The sequence below is a fragment of the Phoxinus phoxinus genome, assembly GCF_949152265.1.
Source record: "Phoxinus phoxinus genome assembly, chromosome: 17".
Taxonomy (NCBI): domain Eukaryota; kingdom Metazoa; phylum Chordata; class Actinopteri; order Cypriniformes; family Leuciscidae; genus Phoxinus; species Phoxinus phoxinus.
The window spans coordinates 7,934,172-7,956,943 of record NC_136892.1 but is presented as its reverse complement, the minus strand read 5'-3'; the positions used below and the strand labels follow the sequence as shown (position 1 = coordinate 7,956,943).

The following is a 22,772-nucleotide window of genomic DNA, read 5'->3' as shown; positions in this document are numbered from 1 at the left end:
CTTTATCATCCCCTTGTGTTTGCTGTCCTGTGTCGGTTCATTGACAATCATTGCGTGTTATTCTCTGTGACAGTCTTGTGAGTACTTTGTCTGTATCCTGTGTAATGAGAATTGTGAGTGTGTGTTGCTGTTTGTTAGTCTAGTTATCAGTCAAGTCTTAGTGTAGTTTGTCTTTATTTTTGCCCTCCAGTCCTGTTTTGCCCCCTCGTGGGTTTTGTTTTCCCTGTTTTTGTCTTTGATTAAACTTTGTGTGTTGCATACTGTCTGCGCTTGGGTTCATCTGCTATCCACATAACAGAATGAACCGACCAAGGAAGAACCCAGCAGACAGTATGTCCTCCCAACGACAATTGGAGTTCCGTGAACAGTGCTGGTTGTCAGCTCCCACCGAAAGTAAGAGGGTCAACCGTCCAGTCCCGCCCCAGGGTGAGTGGATCCTGAAGAATTATGCCCGCCTCTGGGATCATTTTTCTCGGGAGGATCCGCAGGCTTCTTCCTCGGGCTCTCCACCCACTGCTTGTCTGCCGGTGATCCCGGAGGGTCGTTTGATGGGCGTCGCGACGTTTGGGAACCAGGTTGGCTCCTCCACGACTCCCGAGACTCCATCCGCTTCCTTCGGGCTACGTGGGAAACGAGGTAGACTGGCCTCGTGGGAGTCTCCTTCTGAGTCCTCAGCGACAGAGTCGACCCAGCCAGAGAAAGCCCCTCCGCCTGTCACGGTTCCTGCAGTGCTTCCCCAACCGGTCACTGATCCGGTCATGGCCTCTGCTTCCCGCCCCAGGAGAAAGAGGAGAAAGAAGGGGGCTTCCCGTTCTCCGTCTCTTCCTTCCCCTGAGCCCGCGACGGTTCCTGGACCAGCTGCTGAGGGCGCTGCTACAGCCAGCGCGGTTCCCGAGCCAGTCTCTGCCAGCGCGGTTTCCGAGCCTGTTACTGACAACAATGTTTCTGAATTTGTTTCCGTCAGCTCGGTTCCAGAGTCTGCTGCGGACATCGCAGATTCAGACTTTGATATGAGGAGCGTTTGTTCTGAGTCTGCTTTGGGCAGCACTGGTTCTGAAGCTGCTTCTGAGAACCCAGTTCCGGCTCCCGCTCCACAGTCGCCTTCTACACCCCCTGTCATGTGCCCTGTTCCATTCCCTGCTGTTCCCCCGGTCAGGATTCCTGTTTCTCCGTCTTCTGTTTCCTCTGTGTCGGTGTCTGTTGCTGCGCCCACCTCTGCAGTTCCCCTGTGTGTTTCCCCGGCCATCCCTGTTACCTCTAAGCCCCGGACTGTTTCCCCATCCAAGTCTTCCCGGATTCCTCGCCCTAAGCCCTCTGCCCGTATTCCAAGGACCCCCAGTCCCCCCATCCACCCTGGACCATCCTCCATGAACCCTGTGTTTCCTCCGCCTCCCCTTCCTTGTATGTTATTTTTAATATGTCATCCCAACCCTGTTGTTGTTTATTCATGTATGCCTTTGCTGTTGTTCGTCATGTTTTGTTGGTTTGTGTCAATGTCTCAGTCTGTCATGTCCCGTGTTTGATGTCCCCTTGAGGAGCGTCTGGTAGCCGCTCCTTAAGGTGGGGGTTCTGTCATGATTCTGCCCTCGTGTCCTTGATTTTTCTCTTGTCTTGAGGCAGGATCATGACAGACCCATGTTTTGTGTGCAAGCACATGGCCTTGTGTTTGGGCTGTGTGCTTGCGTTGTCTCGTCACTTAACCCCGCCCCCTTGTTCTCCTCGTTAGCCTTCATTATTGTCTAGTCAGCTTCACCTGTTCTTGTCATTAGTGTCTCCCTTTATCATCCCCTTGTGTTTGCTGTCCTGTGTCGGTTCATTGACAATCATTGCGTGTTATTCTCTGTGACAGTCTTGTCAGTACTTTGTCTGTATCCTGTGTAATGAGAATTGTGAGTGTGTGTTGCTGTTTGTTAGTCTAGTTATCAGTCAAGTCTTAGTGTAGTTTGTCTTTATTTTTGCCCTCCAGTCCTGTTTTGCCCCCTCGTGGGTTTTGTTTTCCCTGTTTTTGTCTTTGATTAAACTTTGTGTGTTGCATACTGTCTGCGCTTGGGTTCATCTGCTATCCACATAACACATTTACTGCATTTACTATATTGGACTTATATTAGGACAGTACTACTGTGTAATTTGTGTTTCGTAACTGATCTGGACTTGACCACTGGTTAAGTGCTGAATGGCCATAAAACATTCATGCTTTATTTTGTGTTTAATATATGCCTCTTTGAAAGGCTGTTAATTTGGTCTATTTCATTAAGTACCTTGCTTAGTCAACAATCTGTTTTAACCTTTGACAGGAAACCAACGGCTCACTTGCATTGTAATAATAGGACATATACAAGATCATGTGGTTATTTGTATGGTTCTTATATTCTTTTTTTTCTTTTTCTTCTTCTTTGCTTGCTTATTTCTACTGTTACAGTATGGTATGGTTGAAGTCATGTTTCTGACTTCTTGTTTTGCTCTGTTTCTTGGTGTGGGTAGGCTCTAATTTTTGGTAACGCGGGGGAGAATGATCTTTCTCAATTTTTTTTGAGATAGGAGTGTGGTATAAGATGTCGAGCCCGAGTGCTCAGTCAAGTTCTCTATGGGGTTTTTTTTTTTTTTTCCTCTCCCCTTACTCTCTCTTTTTGCACTCTCTTTATCCTCATTTCCTTCAGAATGGACCTTATCAAGATTTTATTATGATCTTAATTTTATAAAATGGCTAGTGTCACTACGATGACGGGTCATAGTCTGCGTCTAGTCACTTGGAATGTCAAAGGCATGAATAATAGTGTCAAGGCCGGTAAGGTTCTATTGCATTTACAGCACCTAAAGGCTGATATTATGTTTTTGCAAGAAACGCACTTGCGAACTGCAGATCTGCTCCGTATTAAGAGAGCCTGGATGGACCAATTGTATCATTCCAAATTCTCTCAGAGAGCCCGTGGGGCTGCTATTATTATACACAGAAAGGTCATGTTTGAAGAGACCCATACCATTTCCGATCCTAATGGTCGTTTTGTGATGGTCTCAGGTAAGCTTCATAATGTGCCAGTCGTTTTAGTTAGTGCGCCAGGCTTGGCGCGGGCATGAGTTTGGTCATGTAGCTGCAGGTCAGTCTTGACCTTGGGGCAGCAGTTGTTAAAGTCTTTTGTGGGCTGGAAGGTGCAGGGTAGCGAACTTGAAACTTGACCTGGTGCTAAGTCTGTGTCGTTGTGACTGGCTGTGGGAGTTCCCATGAACTGTGTGACCTGACAGTCTGGCTCTGTGGAAAGTCTCGTGACCTCTGTGCCTGACTGCCACCCGACCTCTGACAGTCTGGCTCGGGTGGCCTGTGTGACTGGATGGGGAGAGGTTCTGGCACTTGAGCCCAAAGAGTTCGCTTTTTGAAGTCCAGTAAGGGCTCGAAACGATCCAGCAGGTCTTTGCCATTGATGAGTGGATGAGTGTTCATTGGTGAAACGTACACAGGGTGAGTCAGCGACATAAAACCTATCGACAGGTGGATTAGAGTTAGCTGTTCAAACCGGATGCTATTTTGGCTGTATGAATGCACATTTAGTTCACAAGTGTGAGATTCAAGAGTTCGATTCTGTCTCTTAGCTTCAACTTTGAGTCTTTTGAAAAGTTGAGATGAGATCACAGTGAGGTCTGCTCCTGTGTCTATCAAGGCTTCAAGTTTCACTTCCTTCTCCAAAGTGCAGGCTAGGTAGGGTTTCCTGGCTACCCCCCTTTCAAGAAGGTTTCCCAGAAACTTTGGCATCGGGGCTGTTGTTGTCAGCCGGAGTGAATGGCAGGTGTTGTCAGTTTGTGATGCAACAATGAGTTCACTAGTTGGTGACTGACAAACAGTGTTCTGGGGGGCAGTCGCATGGAGGGAGTGAGTGGAGCTGCTATTTGGTGATGTAACAGCAAGGTTCATGGGTTGCAATTTGATAACAATGTCTGGTGGGTTGCCCCCGGGAGGGACGTGTGGCTTGCTGCGGGGGCAGCTAGCCGGAACAGCACTTCCTGGGACTTTGTGATGTTGGTCCCAGGTGTGATGGGTTGTGCTGTTTCGTGTAGGGTGTGCAGCTGTCAGCTGTGGTGCTGGAGTGGAGCTGTCACTTTGTGATGTGACAGCTAGCTCTGTAGTCTGTGGGGGACGAGCAGTGTTCGTGGTGCTTGGCTCAGGCAGATGGCAGTCAGATTTCAGATGGCAGTTGGTTTCAGTTCTTATGCTTAGACATAAGATGTCTGGTTCGTCCTTGTCTCTCTCGCGATGTTTCTTGTGAAGAAACTCTTTCAGCATCCTCACGATCTCTGCTGTCTCCGACGTGGCTGCACTGGGTTTTTCTGGTGTGCGATGAGGCTTGGGCTTACCAGTAGCATGTCGAGAGGGGTTCCAGGGCCGGCTTTCTGGGCTTGGAGTTCTGGACGGCGGGTGATGCTGGTCCCAGAACCTCTTAGAGCGCTCGCTCCGATGCTTTGGATGAGCACCGTCACGGTTGTGCTGCCCTCTGCTGGCTTGGAACGGTCTTGACTCTCTGTTGAAAGATCTGTGACTGTGGTGCTGTTGGGCGCCCTCTAGAGTCAGCTCTGAACAGTGCTCAGAGACAGAGTAGGTTGTGGGGTCTTTTACAGTCTTTTTGGAAATAGTCTTTTGCTTGGTGTAAGCTTTGTGGACCAAGTCACGTAGCTGTTGGGTGGACATGCTACGTGGACAGGCCAGAACGCCTAAGTGATGACTCACTGTGGGATGTAGATTTCGGTGGAACAGCGTCCTGAAGTGGACATCTTCTTCCATACCGGGCTCGTTTCGTGCTCCGAAGTAGGCGTGTCGGAATCGGCCGTAGTAGGTCTGTGGGTGTTCAGGTCGGGCCTGTTTGACGTCCATGGCGGTGAAGACCCCTTGTTCTGATTCTGGATCAGAGAATTCACGGATCAAGGCTTGTCACAGCTGCAGGTATTCCTTTTTGACAGTCTCTGGTTGACGGTCTAGGAAGCTGCGTACGTCGCGGCTAGAAGTAATTCTGAGCAGGTAAAATTTGTCCCAAGCTGTCACGTTGGCGACAGTTTGCAGGTGAAAGTCAATGTCTTGAAGCTACGCATGTACATCATGGCCTCCTGCAGGGTTTGGAGTGAACGTAGGGATGTTTCTGGCCAACCTGTCAAGGTTTGTGGGGGGAGAGCTGTTGCTGGGGGCCCAATCCGTCTGGAGAGGATTCTGACCCTTTTCAGCTCCGCCCCCTTCAGCTTTGGGAGCCGTACCGCGTTTAGCGGTAAGTGTTCTCTGGGAGGGCTCCCCCCTTTCTGCTGACAGGGGTTTCTGTTGGCTGGCTGGTGATGTCTGGAACAATGGGCTTTCGCCCCCCTTTTCAGCCCTGGGTTCTTGGCTGAAAGGTGCGTGCCAGCTGGTCAGGGGAAACTTTGTGGTGTTTGTTTCCCCTACCCGGTCACTTCATTCGTTGTGTGACCAGACGAGAGCGTTGTCTCTTTCGTCCATTCCAACACACACACACACACAAAGAGACACGTAACGTGACACCCACATTCCTCACACCAAGACACCCACGTGCCTTCCACAAAGAAATGCACACACACATAAGGATTCCTTCAAAGGAATCAAATTTTACGACTTTTCCACATGTATATGATATTTTTCGGTGTCGCCATTTCTGTGTCACGACCGATTTGGACACAGATCGGTTTGGACCCCGGTACGGTATTCAGGCTTGGAGGGTTGTGTTGACAGGAGCAATGTTCATGAGTTGGGACCCCCTTTTTCTCAAACCAGGGGTCTACTTCTGGATCTAAGGTGAAGTTCTTAAAGGATGGGAGTCCCAGTGCTGTCTGGTACTCTTTGCTCGGAAGATGGTACCATGACAGGTTACCGAGGTGTGAGATGGCACCTGTCGGAGTCGGCATACTCTGGCTGAGCAGGTTGACACGGCTGGTTGTATCATGCTGTTCGTGAGTGACAGTGGCTGTGTGCGCAGGTGTGTTAGCCAGCCATCGTTCACCCACAATCTCTGCTTGGGTCTCTGTGACTTTTGTGCGAGGCTTAGCTTCAGCAGGGCAGAGATAGTGAATGTCTTTGGTCAAGGTGCACCCGTGTAGGTTTGGGGCCGGGTACAGCCGGGTGTCGCTGTCGTGGTAGGCCACCACGTCTGGAGTGCATATCTTGAACTGGGTCTTGCTTTTCCAGGACCCGATGTTGACAATGTCTTTTAGCCTGTAGGTTCCGCAGTCGGTGATCAGGAGTCTCACTTTGTTCTCTCGGTGGCAGCTGTCCTCTGGTTGGCTGACAGCACAGCATGGCGAACCACAACAGCAACCTGGTACAGACAACAGAGAGAGAGAGAGAGAAAGGGAAGGAAGAGGCAAACTAGGGCTGTCTTTGGTCGGACAGGGCAGTCCTTTTCTTTGTGGGCGGCGGCTAGGTTTAGCTCGCCTTGACTCGCATGGTGCTTCATGGGCACACATTGGCATGACCCCCCTTCTGCATTTGGGCAGCACAAGCTTTCGCGCTGTGATGTCAACAGGTGCAGGACCCGTAATGTTGGCCCGTGCATGCAGCATTTTCATGTTATGCAGTGGTTTGAGGCACTGGCTGTCAGTGAGTTTAGACGGCGTGCAAGGGTGGTAGGAGGGGTGTGAGTGGTGGCAATGCAAAGTCTTTGTTGTGGTGTCAGAAGCCCGCATGTCCGCTATGTTGGGTGTTGCAGACAGCGGAGTCAGCGTAAGCGGCACAGGGTTAGGCAGTGTAGCCTGTAAAAGTCTTATGCAGTGTGTAGTCGCTGCAACTGTGAGGGCGGGTGGGTGGGTCGGGTGTGACCACCGCTTTCCGTTTGTTTTAAAGTTTGTTCGTTGTTGGCTCTCTCAAAAGGTCTGTGATTTTGCTATTCCATGATCATTCGTGATCTACCCTCTCTCACTCCCTCTCTCATCTTCTCTCTCTCCCTCGAATCGCGAGCGCACCCAGTTCACTCTTATGAGTCATCCTCGCTTTCATTCTCTCTCACTTTCTCTCTCTCATCTGTTATTCGTTTTGTCTTGTTTGTTCACCTGTATGTTATGTACATAGACATATAATCAGTGTATTGTGTAGTCCTTATTCTGTAGTTTTGCATTTATTAAAGCTATATATTCAAGACTGTTTCTGGGTAAATGTTCGTAATGACGAGTCAATGAGATTTACGACCCAAGAGCTACCAGCGCTCTTATTATTTACTACATCGAGTAGATTTAATTTTATAAACACAAGAAAATTAATGTTCACGGCCAGAAAGTTAATATTTCTTGGAGTTTGTTAGAAGGGATAACTTTATTGAGAAATTGATAGTTTAATCTTACGGTCGTTGCTGGACAACACCGATTTGATAATTACATTAATTTCCCTTAAAGATTATCTCATAATCGATCTGAAATAAGACTATTGATGTATGAATGAGGAATTATAATTTGTTGTGATTGATTATTCATATATTCATATAGTCTATCTTCAATTTTGATAATTTAATGTAACTGTAATATGCAATATATTAATCATATTCATGATTAGTTATTAAAATTCCCTATAGATCATTTGAGCTAATTCATACGGACCCAGAGTCCGAGGCATTTACCTTACAATTCCTTCTATCCTAGGAGACTCTTGTAGGTAAAAAAAATATTGCAGCATCAAGCGACATATCTCAGTTAAATTTTCCAAGTTATGATTTTAGATAATCATCTGTATAGTGGACCTCATGCATCAATGGCAATATTTCAGATACAATTCATACTCATACTGTGAATGTTGTTTTTGAAAATACTTAAATATGCAACTAAATAAGTAACTTTTTTTGACTGTAAATAAATTTAATAGTATTATTAAAATGTAATTTTCACTGACATCAAAAAAGTAATGTGATTACATAATGTATGTGTCCATTACTTTATTCATTTCATCAAAAAAAGTCATCTAATTACGTAATGCACATTACATGTAATGCATTGCATGATAGATCAAAAAGTAATCTGATTACATAATGCAAGTTAATGCATTACATAATCAAAGATACGCGAAGTTCAGTTGCCTTTGCAATATTTCACATTTATATTTTTTGTATATATTTTATAGTTTTCACATGATTTTATATAATTTTATTGATTGGTTTGTTAAATACACACAATATTGCTGTGTTATTACTGTATTATGTTTAATACAGTATCTCTTCAGTTTAAACCATAAACGCATGCTGTCCACTTAACTGGACATCTGAAAATCTCTTTGAAAAATGTGTAAAATAAAATAAAAATTTAAAATCTTATTTTTTATGCCCTAAGAGCAATAAAAACGAATAGGAAAAAAAAAAAATCCTCACTGAGGATATCATAATTCATACATGAAAGGGTTAATATATTTTTTATTTTGAGCACAAAACAATATTCTAAATTATAAACCATTCATCTCTATAAAAGAATTAATATATTTTTTATTTTTCAATTAATGTAGCATTTGTTAAAACAGACAGATTAGTGCAATCTGGTTAAAAGAAAGAGATACAATAAAATGTAATACCATACCAAATGTAAACCACTTGATGGCAGTATAGGCCTATTTTTCTGGCTCACATAATTGGCAAAACAGTCTCACTCTAAAAAACGTTGGGTTATTTTGCGTACCCAATAGCTGGGTTAAAAATATTGGGTCGTTCTGTTGGGTTATTCGGAACATTTATTGGGTTGTTTCCATAACAACGCAGTCCGTTGGGTTAAAATTCAAATTTCAACGGTTGACCACCGCAAGTGTGATAGAAGATACACGGCACGGGTGAGTTAATATTACACTATACAGTATCTATAGGCTATGCATATTGTATACATATGTTATTTTTTTCGTTATGAAGTGACTTTAAGCTCTTACATAGTATTATTGCCGACTTTTTTTCTGTTTAGATTATTTCCATGTTTATATCTCCCCTTTCGATCTGCGACTAACGGCACCGATGGTATTTCTTAATACTCGATTGTGATACTCTTCCTCACTGTCTATGTTCTTTCTAGCTGCTAATACTTTGTGGGAAGTTATTTTCAGATATTTGACCGACGCGCTCGGCTTCAAGACCCAGCGGAAGCCTGGTCCATCCAGTGTCGCAGTCACTTACAGGAAGAAGGTAACGTTATGCTGTGTTATATAAAGGCCTACATTGTAGCGCAAATGTCTACTTGGGCTATCCCAACTAGTGTGAATTTAAAATACTACAAAGTGTTAAACTAGGGTGATCATACGTCCTCTTTTTGCACTCCTTCAATACGCCATTCAATGTGCCTTTTTGCATTGCCTTCGTAACGTACGTAATGTACGTAACGCAAACATTGGTCAAACTGCATCTCAATCATCACTTTTCAGTGGCACATGGCTCCTGAACAGCGTAAAAAAAAAATCTCAAATGTAAATTCACAAACGATTTACAGAGAAAATTCCTGTGTAAAAGATAAACTATTTTATTATTTGTTTGTTATTGTTTTATTGTTGTGGGCCACAAGTTGAATGGAAGAATGTATTTCATGTATTAAGTTCAATAACATAGATGGTTGCGAATGCATTTGTCAAATAGTGTTTGATGCATTCACAAACTTTTGTCATAACTTTCCCACCATGTCCCTATAACCTGTATGAATTTATTACATTATTACAATTCCCAAGAGGGTTTTTTCAGTTTTTAAAAAATAAATCCAGAATAAATCAGAACATTTCTGTTCACACAGAAAGGAAAGCTTTGAGTCACAAATGCATTTTGGAACAATGCTTGCTCTTACACACAAACACACACGCAGGTGCAACAGTGCATTTGTGAACAGCGCCCTAACATTTAGGGCATCATTTGTGAGACCTGACACCCACACAAATGCAGGTACACATACATGCATACGCAACTTCATTTCTGCTTATTGGTGTTGGTTTTATATACACGGTTTTTTATTTAAAATGTATGTTTTTTTTCTAGATTTGATTCCGTAAAATAAATAGGTATAAGATCGGAATCTAAATCTTTTCTTTTAGTGGCATTTTAATTCTATTTTTCTATATTTAAAAAAAAATTAATCCCACTTGATTTGATTCACCAAGCTTGATTTTTCATATTGAAAAACAAATGTCCACAATTTCTTTGTTACTGCACCATATGAAGTGTTGGTGTGATTTTAACTTTTCTTTTTCTTTATTCATTTTTAGATTGCTCAGGACTTTTTGAAATTTGGGGACATGCATCTCAACGAATCATTTCATATCGCAAGACCGAGAAGAGAGCCTTGGATCTTCCTGTTCAGACTAACATTTCTTCTGGTGAGAAAATCCTGCACAACAGCTCTGTACTTTCATGTCAAGTTGTAATATGTTGTCTATAATATAATGCACTTGTTTAAAGATTAATCCATTGTTCTTTTTGTTTAATGTAAAGACACTCTTGGAGATGTTGCTTTGAAAACCCTGCCAGCTATCCTTCCTCCATTGCCATACAAAACGGGCTGCAAGATGGTTTGGCCCTCTTACCAGGAGGCAAAACAAGCATTTGTTGATTTATAGCCTGTAGGTACATCATTTATGACAACACATTTTGGGTAATATTTGATCCATGTGTGCATATTTACCATTTCTAAATTCTATTTAAAGGTTGGAACAAACATCATTCAATATTTGGAGGAGGAGGAGCAACGGAGGCAATTCCCTCATGTCCTGCAGCTTGGGGATAAATTCAACTGCTCAAAAGCCTTCGTCATTGTGGGAGGAGCGGCACTAGAGCAAGACAGACTTTTACAAGCTGTGGATACATGCTTTAAATAATTTTATGTTTTAGAAATTGAGGCCCCATCCACACTACTGCGTTTTCGTTTAGAAACGGAGACCTTTTGCTACGTTTGCACCTCCCGTCCAGACTACAACGGCAAAAACGAACACCTAAAACGGAGAAGTTTAAAAACGCTCCGACCCCGTTTTGCATTTGAATCCCCGGAGGGCGTTTTAGTGAAGACGGTCAAAACGGAGGACTTTAGAAACGCTGACGCAGAGGCTCACGCTCGGCTCTATGATTGGGTGTCACCAGTCATGGCGTATCCTTCCCTGATTCGTCAGCCACCCATCACATGACCCGTCCCCGGGAAGAAAACATACAAAAACAGCCTGGACTACGTAACGTTAGTGACTGCAACATGGATAACGAATTACAAGTGTTACTGATGTTGATGTCTTTGCTAGCAGCTGTTGTGCAAGTAAATTCTGCATTTTACAATCTTATAACCGCCTACATGCGCCTGTTTACACCGGCACGCGCACGCCCAGTGTTGGTGAATGGTCACGTGATCCACGTTTTCAGTCGTTTCGGAGACGGAGATCAATTCTAATACGCAGCTAAAACACTGGTGTGGACAGAGATCGTATTCGTTTTAATTCTCCGTTTTTAAACTAAAACGCAGTAGTGTGGATGAGGCCTGAGTATCCAAATCCTGTTTGGCAGTTTCTGTGCCAGGGGGAGTTCCATCAACACACTGTCGCCTACTTAGGCAGTTTATAATTGGATAAAGTGGACTTGATTTTGTTTGTTTTGTTTGTTTATTTGTGTTTTTGTATTCCATGTTTCTTAGAATTTAAAACAGAATTGTAAATAAATCAATTTTAGCATTAATATTCTGTGCCTGGAGGTGTTCCCTCAACACAATGTTGTCTTATGAGGCAGTTTATAATTGCATTACTTTTATTTATTTATTTATTGAAAGAATTTCTTACCTTAAGGAAGTAAATTAAAGCAATTGCAACAATGACTTAATGAATTTTTTTACAACTTGTAATGTTTACAACTGTTTATTTGTTTTTGTGCTCCATGTTTCTTAGAACTTAAAACATAATTCTAAATTAATAAATTTTAGCATTAATATTCTGTGCCTGGAGGTGTTCCCTCAAAACACGGTCACCTTTTTTATTTATTGAAACAATTTCTTACCTTTAGGAAATAAAATAAAACAAATGCAATAATAACTTTTGAATGTAATGCCTTTGAATGTAATGCCATTGAATGTAAATAAAGCATTGTCAATATACTGAAGTTGTAAGTTATTTATTTGCATGACAATAATAGTATAATAATAAAATAATAATACTAGGTTGGTTAAAGCATAATTTTGGCCAAATAACCCAACAAATTAGTTTTTTGTAACCCAATTTATTGGGTAAAACTAGTTACCTAATTTATTGGGTTAAAATAACCCAACATTAGGTCGGTGCTATATCAACCCACCATTGGGTTAGTTGTTGGGTCGTTTTTAACCCAACTTCGTCCTGTAGACTTCTGGACGTCCTGCACACAGATTTCAGAAAAAAATACAAGTAAGAAGGGAAAAAACAATATGGCAATACCCATATTTGGGGTTTATTATAACTAAACTCCAAACTAAGACCATAGTTTACATGTATGTAAACAATATGCTGTGCATGTACCGGTATGTGTAATTTGTATACACATTCATACACAGACATAGCTATGTCATGTGTATTAATCATATATATATATTTTTTTCTTTTCTTTGGTAACACTGTAAGTATACAGTAACAAAGCACTTATTACAAACTATTAGTCTAGAGTTCATTAATAGTTTATAAACAGTAGTTAATACATTAATAATTATATACAAATAGTGAGTATACTTTATTCATTGTCACTGTAATTAACAAAGTAATACTGTTTAAATAGCTCATATGTAAAGAGTTAGATAATGGTTTGTTAACAACTTATTAACCAGTTATCACTAGATTCAGTCATGGAAAATAGAACAGTGCTTTAAACCAATTAATTGGACATTAATTGCATTCATATTATTCAATGTTCCTTAAACACTGACACACACATACACGTTGGGTTTCCAATTTTTTTGTAACTTTCCATATAAATAATGATTTGTATACTATCCCCTAACCCTAACTAATGTATTTTAACAACATGAGTATTTGAATGTATTTCATATTGACAGCATTGTTTTTATTCATTTTAAGTGGTTATAAGCTGACTTTGGGGATAGGCTTAATATATTTGTAATATAAAATTTTAAGGAATTCTTATTATTAATGCAATTAACGTCTAATAAAGTTTGGTCTAAAGCACTTCATGACATTTTCTGATATTCCATGACCTAATCTAAAGTGAGAACTATTTACGGTAACTCTTTATATATGAGCAAATTAAAAAATAATAATTTGTTTATTACAGTGACAATGTATGAATAACTCACTGTTTGTTAAAGTAGACTTAAATGCATATTTACTACAGTTTATCAACTATAAATTAACTATAAACTTTTGTAAATGATTTGTAAACACTGCATATATCACTATAAAGAGTGCATGTATGGGTAATTTGTAGGTCTTTATAACACATTTATAGAAAGACATGTCATGTGTACTAATAATCATGCAATATTTCAAAATATGAATTATACATACAAAAACATTTTATGGGCTATATTTATGTAAAGACATGTAATTGTTCCAATTTCTTATAGGTTGTATAGATACCTGTGCATATATGTATTGTACATATAGTTTTTTTTACTTTATGAGGATATATTTCATAAATGGATATTTCATATTTGTACATATATTCGATTTCTGTATAACTACATTACTTAATGTATTAACGTGTTAAATTTTTTCTTTCGTTACAAAATATTATTTTGGGGACCAGAGGGCTCAAGTATAAAACTTGCGTAGATTTCACCTGTTGTGCACACACACTACACAAACACAGATTTAGCATACTCACAAAAGTAAATTCTCTTTATCAGTCCCAATTAATGGAAAATTGTGCATACCTGCATTGCCACCGTCTCCTACCCGAAATAACGCATCCATGTTATACTGGCACGATAATACGGATTGTAAATGCCATCTGTGCCAACACATTGCTACATTTTTCTATACTCAGTCTGGTTTAAAAAGCATATTATTCTCATCCATTTCCATTAGCAGATGAGTTTATTTGTTGTAGGAATTCGGTTTATAAAGAAAATATATTTTAGGATGTTTAAATATTTTTTGTGTAAACAGAACAGATATTTATTTTTGGATTTTTCAAAAATAATACATCAACGCGTCACTGACAGAACATTTAAAAATTAAACACAAATATTTCAGTTTCCTTTAAATGACATTTTTTTCAGAATGTTTTTAAATAAAAAAAATAAGGAAGGCATCATTAGGGTACTTTCTGTTTTCACACAACAGCATACCTGTGTCAGCGGTTGTACATTTCATCAGACCTACTCAAAGTGAAGGAGTAGGGCAGTGTCTGTCTGTACTGTATAGTGTATACTGTCTGCTAATCATGACATGTGCATTGCTCATCACTAGAGCTTCAGCATTACAATTACTTGTCATTTTAAATGCTTACTCAATCCACAAGTGTGGCATTTTTAATTTTAAGTTTTAAATCATTCTATTTCCTTCAATACTACTTACTCACATACCAGTAAAAGAACACATGCACATATCTCAGTGTACTTCTGGTGAGCACATATTTACAGCAATTTTATTTTTTTATAAAACCCAATGTGCACATGGTAAATTGTTTATGCAAATTTCAAAGGTTCAAACTTCAAGTAGTCCATCAACAAATGTCAGACAAAAAATGCCAACAAAAACATCCAACATCAGACTCCTAGTAGAAATTCATTTGATGACACATTAGCACAGCAAAACTCAGAGACAGTAATTGGAGGAAAAAAAGTCCCTGTCTCCGAGAAACCAAAGACATTTATTTGCTGCATTTTGAATCAAGAATGCTGGTCCCTCTACACTGGGTGCTGTTGTTACTCCAAACCCAGGATGTAGTTGATGCCTTGTACCAGACCAATGATAACAGGCTGCCAGGCCACGAGGTAGCGCAGCCAGTCCAGCAACTGTCCGTACATGACGTGGGGTCTCTCCCATCTAAAAACAGAGTTAAGGTGCTAAATTTGCTATTTAAAAACAAACAAAATTAGTTTATTTACACATTAAATAAGTTGAAACCTGCCAGATAAAACAGTACTGAGCTGCTGAATATACATTGATCCATGCAAACAGCTACTTATCAAATAAATACATAGACAACTGGTTCTAGGCTTGGTTCAAAGAAGCCTGATTGGAATAAAATCAGTAGAATAATAACCTGGTTGGCAGACTTTTCTTATAGTTTCAGGAAAATGTCAATAAGTTGTCAAAAGCAGTGGATATCACAGCTTTAACCTAAATTGATATAACTTTAGAACAGGAAATGTTTTTACAAAATTTGACACACTTATGTCTGAAGACAGAAGCAACAGGGTTTGGCCATTTGTTGGCACTTTAACAAAACATAACAGTGACCCAAGAGTTGCAATCATTGTCCACAAGGACAGTTGTGTATCTAGAAAAACATGACTTCCATCAGCCAATCACATTACAGCAGTAATTAGACAAGGTTAACAAGGTTAATAATTTTGCACAGAAAATTGAGCAAAAAAAAAAAAAAAAAAACCCTGTGAAGGGTTATGGCTCAGTTGTGTTTGTGGTTCTGGTTGTTTTTCCCTCTTCTTTTGTAGGTCTGGTGTGATTGGGGAGTTTTACTTAAGTGAACCTGTGTGTGAACCAAAGTGAAACTTTGTCATGGTGCCTTATTTAAACGATGTGCGATTGTTAGTCTGGGTAAGCTGTTGCTTAAGCAGTTTTCCAGATCCACGTTCCAGTTTTGGGATTTTGTTACTTTTCAGTAACATACAGAAAATGTACTCTGTTACCTAACGTAACCTCGGTTCTCTCTAGATGAGGGAACGAGTACTGCGTAATAGAATTACGCACCGGGTAAAGTCATCTTTGCTCGAGATATGAAGCCAAAAATGTATCCTTAAATTTGTATATATTGTCAACGCAGTGCAGCAGCAGGCAGACCTAGAGCAGGCTGTCTTGCGTGCCCATTGGCTGCCTCGCGACAACTGCAGCAGCCTACCACTGAGCCGGGCATGACGACACGCCCAATGAGGAAGCTTCGCGCCCTCACGGCGCAATGGCCCAATGAGGAAGCTTCGCGTCATAGCCCGCCAGAATAGGGGTGGCTTAGCGCATAAAAGGAAGGCTCGGGGACTGCTATAATGGTTTTTCATCGCCTGAAGCGAAGTGAGCTCGGGGCGCGATCACGGCCGGGAACACAGTACTCGTTCCCTCATCTAGAGATAACCGAGGTTACGTTAGGTAACCGAGTATGTTCTCTTACAAAAGGTTCTCTCGTACTGCGTGATAGAATTACGCACCGGGGACCCCTTGTCAACGCCATGCACGCCAAGCATTCACTACATGAATCCCAGGGGGGAACGCCCCGGGGGACACATAAGTGGGAAACAGGCGGCCAACAGAGTGGGCTCGCACATGTACATAAGCACACCGTAGGGGATATATGAAGAGCGGCACCGCTCATCGACCCTTATAGTGCAGCTCAACCAGGGCAGTCGAATAGAGACTTAAGACTGAAAGGAGTCTAGCCTGCAGGGCGGGATCTTCCAGGTTATAAAACCTAACAAATGTATTCAGCATTTTGAATCAAACGCCTCGCTCTTTTAGATACGCGAGTCGCGTCATCTCCTCTTATTATCACTTGCACTTCATGTAACATGTATAGCATGGTCTTGCAGGATTTACATCTTCTCAGGATTTACACATGATAAATGCAGGGAGAATGATAAATGCTGACGGAGAAGATTTCAGAACTAGATACAACGCATCCAAACTTTAATTGAGGTTAATTGTAAGAGTGCAAGGGCTTTAGATAATACTTTGGATGTGACTAGCTAAGCGAAATCTGTACATTGTTCGGTTCCGGCTGAAGTAGAGCCAATGCAGCAAGGGCAATTGGGTGACCGTGAGACGCTGTAGTCACGGGACAAAACACCACTCTTCTGTTCTGATTACCACAACAAATAGATTCTCCCCACTCAGTGAAACAACCACTGATAATCCTATTGAATGTGCCCTAGTTATTGGCGATTCTATTACACGGAACGTGAAAATAGAGACACCAGCCACCAGTCACATGTTTGCCGGGAGCCAGAGCGCCTGACATCAAAGAAAATTTGAAAGTGCAAGCTAATGCTAATCGTTAATTCTCTAAGATTATTATTTCACGTCGGCACTAATGATGTTCGACTTCGCCAGTCGAAGATCACTAAAATTAACGTTAAAGAGGTGTGTGAACTCGCAAGAACGATGTCAGGCACTGTCATTTGCTCTGGCATCCTGTTCGCAGGAGCGATGAGATACTTATCAGATTGTTATCACTCAATGGCTGGTTGTCTAAGTGGTGTCTGCAAAATAATATAGAATTTTTTGGAAGTTTTTGGGGCAGACCAGACCTGTTGAAAAGAGATGGTATTCATCCCTTCTGGGATGGTGCTGCTCTTCTCTCTAGTAATATGGCACATAGTCTTAGAGCTCAAACATGACAATCTGGGGCTCAGGTCAGGAACCAGACAGACTGGCTAAGCCGACCGTCTGCTAGCTGTCTCACCTCACAGAGGTCAGATAAATCATCACATAGAGACTCTAGATATCATCATATAGAGACTGTGCCTGTTCCCCGAATTAGGAAATACAAAAAACTTTGAATCCCATCAAAGGGTAAAAATTGAATTGATGTTCAACAAAAACCATATATAGTACAAATGAACAAATGATAAAGCTCGGGTTGCTGAATATTCAATCCCTTACTTCAAAAGCACTTATTTTTAATGATATAATTACAGACTATAACCTAGATGTGCTGTGTTTGACAGAAATCTGGCTAAAACCAAACAATTACATAACTTTAAATGAGTTTTTAATATACATTTTAATATACATGTAGATAACGATAAAGATGCATTGGGATTAGCATTTAAAGACATTCTCAACTCTATTGGAGTGTTAATCTATCATCTATTAATCATACTCTAGATTTAATATTATCGCATGGAATCAATGTTGATGCTGTTGAAATTCTGCAGCAGAGCGATGACATCTCAGATCATTATCTAGGCCCGCCGGCCCAAAGTTGCAAGGGTGGTTTTTCCCAAAAAGTCATATAACCATTCCGAAGCTGTTCATTTGAGGTAAATTAAGCTTCTTTTTTTTTTAGCAATGCAAAATAATTGATCTTTCATTTTCGTGTTATACATCCATCGATCCTGTTCAGTTTCTATTTTTTTTCTGTATACTCACAATAAAAATAAAGTGTTTTGCTTTTTGCCAAATAAAGAAAAATTAACATGATGCGAGTTCTGCACTCTCTCTGTCAATTAACTCCAATTATCTGTAACTCCGAAAATTCAGTCAAACAGGCAAACATACCCATGGGCCAAGCTTGAGATCGCATCTTTCAAATGAAGTAATTTATATTAAAAAAATTATATTCTCAGCTTCTGTAATCTGTATGAAAAGAGAGTGATTCCAGTCGAGCTGATTACGAGCTCATTAGCTTTAATTCGTTCACGCCTACTCACGGAGCGCGCTATTCACAAGATAATGTGTTAAGCCATCTATGCAAAACAGGTAAACGCCCCAAAGCAAATGCATTAAACGCTTCAAGTTTCATCATTCAGTCACCTGCGCGTTGAGAAGATGACACGATTCAATAATATTCTGAAACTTTTTTAAAAGGAATGTAGCTTCATCACTACCTCCACCTGCAACTCGGAGTGCGCTTAGCAACAGAGTCAGAAATCAGAAAGAGTAAGAACATATTTACCCATTTTTTTACAGATGTTAGTTTTTGTCGTTTATACTTAGTGTTAATACAATATGAGCCTGTATGACTTTATTATTTATTTTTGGAGATTGGTTGATGATGTTACATATGTTTTGTGTTATCAGCATTGCTAAATGTCCATCAGTAGCCATTACATTCCATTACATATTTGCGCAAATGTTTTGCGCTATTATCTAAATATAGATAAAAAACGATTGCGAAATGACGGCGTTTCCATTAACTGATGTTATGCGACTAAAACATCCTTTTTTCTCTTGCGATAAGTCATTCCAAAAATCACGGCAACGGACGTTTTTTTATATAATATCACAGCCACCGCATTTGACATTATTATTATTAATGACCTTTTGCCCCTTTATTAAACATTTAAAATATTCACAAATTAATATGGAAAACATTTAGATTTTACTGGTTTTCTAAGGGCAAATTAGAACCTGGTATTGATATTTATCCCGCAGTGCTGAATGAGAAGAGCCATTAATATTATTAATAAACTATTGTTTTCTAAGTCGGCTAAAAACATCTCCATCTCCGCTGTTAAGCAGATGCACTTTTAGAGAGAAATGCACCTTTCATACGCATTACATAATCAGAATGTATTAGCTTTCGATTAGAATTTGTTAGTTTTAAAGTGGACATTTCAAGGTTTAGCCTACATAGGCTATATTTTGTTTCAGTTCTTGCGCTCCAGTTCACGGAGATCCTGAAAGCGCGCCTGATTGTTTTATTTTATTTTACAAAAGCACAACGTTTTCTTGTTATTGTGAGTTTACACAAATAAAAGTAGTTGCGAATAATGTATTATTATTTTCTGTATGACCTCACAGGTTTGAAACAGGAGGTAAACAACCTCAAACGCCAGATCACCAAAAGGAGCTGACACATGCTAAAAGCCGCATAGACCAGCTAGAGATGGAGGCTCAGGACAGACAAGGAACCTGGCCGAAGGGAGTCACAAGAAGAAATCCACAGACTTCAAACGGCTCTGACAGCTGCTAAACAACAAGAGCAGTTGGAAAAGACAGCCAGAGAGGACCTGGAAAAGAACTCTTTCACAAACTCAGTCACTGTTAAAAGCAGCAAATTCTGAACTCTTGGACAAAGATGCCAGAATCATGGCCCGTGAAGGTCAACTGAATGTGTCCAGAGCTGGAATTGAAGCGCTGACCCAGCAAGCTGAACAACACCAAAGATGAACTTGACATGGTCCAACGAGAACTGAGACACTCTTACCTGCTACAAAAAGAACCACAGCAGAAGAGACATCTCACTCCCCCACTTGCAATCAGCAGAGAAACCTCCCCCAAGCCAAGCACAGAGTTACAAAGGGGGGAGACAAACCACTCTGCTTAACATGTCATCAGACAGTTTCATTAAAGCTTCTGCAGCAGCAGAGGGAAAAGGATTGATTTAGACGAATCCTGAAACGACACATGTAACTCAAAGACCTCAACCGAATGGCCAGACAGACCCCTGCATTTACACCAGTTTGCAGGAGACCACGACGTCCACGCTTACCTGCAGTCTTTGATGAGTGTGAATCATCAAGATAGACTATCTGATCTGGATCACATCCAGCCCAGAGTTTCTGGGTTGGCTTTCGAGCCACTTTCTGGCTCGGCAGCCAGAAAACATCCAGTCTGATGTTGACCAGCAGCTGAAACAAGCCATCATAAAGGAATTCTCAGAGTCTGAAAACAGACTGATCACTGCCCTAGACACAAAACAAGGTCGGCATGAAACTCCCTACGTTTACTACCACAGACTCAGACGAGCTTACTTCGGAGCTCGCAACTAACCTGGGATGGAGGAGGACACCAGCTTCAAGAGCCTTTATTATAAGTCACCATTTAGGCATTATGGCCTGCTCCCACACAATGCCTATCCAACAACTACGTGACCAGACACAAAAAGCCTTCAACAAAAACACAAGGCCTCCTCAAAAAGGGTTTGTAAGACCCCAGTGATACTGAACTGTGAAATCCAGAATCCAAAGCTGGTACCAGAAAGCCACAATGCAAGAGCCTTAAACAAAAGCTCCTATCCAGCAGAGGGCAGAACCATCACCATGGCCATAGACCTAGACACAAGACCAACTGCTGGGTGAGGATGTTCTTTTCCATGGCTCCTCGCAGCGAACACCACAGGACGTCCCACAGCAGTCTACAACAACATCATCCTGTACACCTTTCACACAGGTGCCAAACAGAGGCTGCACCTGCTTTTGAGTTACAAGAGCTGCTAGCACTAGCAAAAGAGCTGCTTGAACAGAACTCACCTGAAGAGTACTGGGAAGAACAAACCTCTGACTCTTGCACAACTCAGGCAAGCTCAAGTCAGCACTGCCACCAGAGCAGAGTAACACTGCAGACTTCAGACGCCTGGTGACTGAGTGCAGGACCACCTGCTGCCCTTTTGCTACCAGTACTAGGTCAGTATGAAACTCTCCACACTACGCAACACCCATAACCACCTCCTGCAGCCACAAACAAGCACCTGCCTCAAATGAACTGACTTCATTATGACAGGTGACACACTGTCAAGACACCTGCTGCAGAGACCTGGACTTGGCTACTGTCTACATCACCCACCGTAGAACAAACACCACTCCAGTAGAGACAAACCAGAAGGGTGTCTGATCTGAAGCAGAGGGTGTTGTGATATTGTCTGCACCTTTAACGTTGCTCGTTGTTGTCTATAGCTCGGACAACAACGTTCAAAAGGGGGGATTTGTAGCGTCTGGACCAATCAGACACGCACTAACATTGATGTTCAACAAATAAAAAACAGATATAATACAGATGAGCAAATGATAAAGCTTGGGTTGCTGAATATTCAATCTCTTACTTCAAAAGCGCAAAAAGTTAATGATATGATATCAGATTATAACCTAGATGTGCTGTGTTTGACAGAAACCTGGCTAAAACCAAATGATTACATTGCTTTAAATGAGTCAACCCCACAAGATTACGGTAAAAAACATGAACCTCATCTGAAACGCAAAGGAGGAGGTGTTGCTGTAATTTATAGTAATATTTTCAAAACCACTAAGAAATCTAGTTTAAATATAATTATTTTGAAGTGCTGGTGCTTAAAGCAACACCAAGTAGTTTTTCAACCTTCATAATAAATTTCCAAGACCCTTTTGATGGTACATCGACTTCCAATAGGTTGAATGACACATCTGGCATAGCCTGACGGGGTCTGTATTGCTTTTACTGGCACTACGGAACTTCGGGGTTCGGGTAGTAACCAGAGCACAAAAAGAACTACAATATTCGACTGCTTTACGGCATACCTCACTTCCCCCACCACCCCCCACTTCCCCCACCACCCCCCACTTCCTCAATTTCGGACGTGAGAGCCCAAATAGCGTTTGTTTGCCGGCTGGTATAGCGACATTTCACACGCAACGCAGGCAGTCTGCCCAAGACGTGAGAACTCCTTCTGCAGAGTTCGGGGTATCGACTTGTCAACGAATGCACGTATATCCCCTGGTGTAACCATGACAGATTTTTAGCGACAGTAGTAGAAGTTAATACTGTTTCTTAACTGTAGGGGGCCCCTGAGAGCAAAAGCTACTTGGTGTTGCTTTAATTTACAAACATATAGTGTAAACGATAAATCACGTTTGAAAATTCTGCTGGCTACTGTATACAGGCCACCAGGGCACCATATAGACTTCAAAGAATTTGCAGACTTTCTATCAGAATTAGTATTGGCTGCAGATAAAGTACTAATTGTTGGTGATTTTAATATACATATAGATAATGAAAAAGATGCATTGGGATTGGCATTTAAAGACATTGTAAACTCAATTGGAGTTAGACAACATGTGTCAGGACCTACTCATTGCCGTAATCATACTCTAGATCTAATACTATCACATTGAATAGGGTTGATGCCGTTGAAATACTGCAGCAGAGCGATGACATCTCAGATCATTTTCTAGTCTCATCTAAATTACATTTAGCCAAGGATGCAAAGCCGACTCCGTGTTATAAAAATGTTAGACCTATCACTTCT

The 22,772-nt window shown here is 41.1% G+C and overlaps 1 protein-coding gene and 2 long non-coding RNA genes across 3 annotated transcripts in view; 1 reads left to right on the top strand and 2 right to left on the bottom strand.

Annotated features, from left to right (window-relative positions):
- Positions 1 to 22,772, bottom strand: part of LOC306983987 — a 151,193-nt gene that overhangs the window by 19,603 nt on the left and 108,818 nt on the right. The gene's annotated exons all lie outside the window — the stretch shown is intronic.
- Positions 8,597 to 12,035, top strand: LOC306983985. The gene is made up of 4 exons (XR_013794459.1): positions 8,597 to 9,122; positions 10,184 to 10,294; positions 10,410 to 10,537; positions 10,622 to 12,035. It is a non-coding gene; the product is annotated as an uncharacterized lncRNA (long non-coding RNA).
- rnf121 (ring finger protein 121) overlaps positions 12,045 to 22,772 on the bottom strand; it is a 103,622-nt gene continuing 92,894 nt past the window's right edge. The window contains exon 9 of the mRNA XM_079584914.1: positions 12,045 to 14,923. Within this exon, the coding sequence (XP_079441040.1) occupies positions 14,803 to 14,923 (121 nt within the window). The 3' untranslated portion in view covers positions 12,045 to 14,802. The remainder of the gene's footprint in view (positions 14,924 to 22,772) is intronic.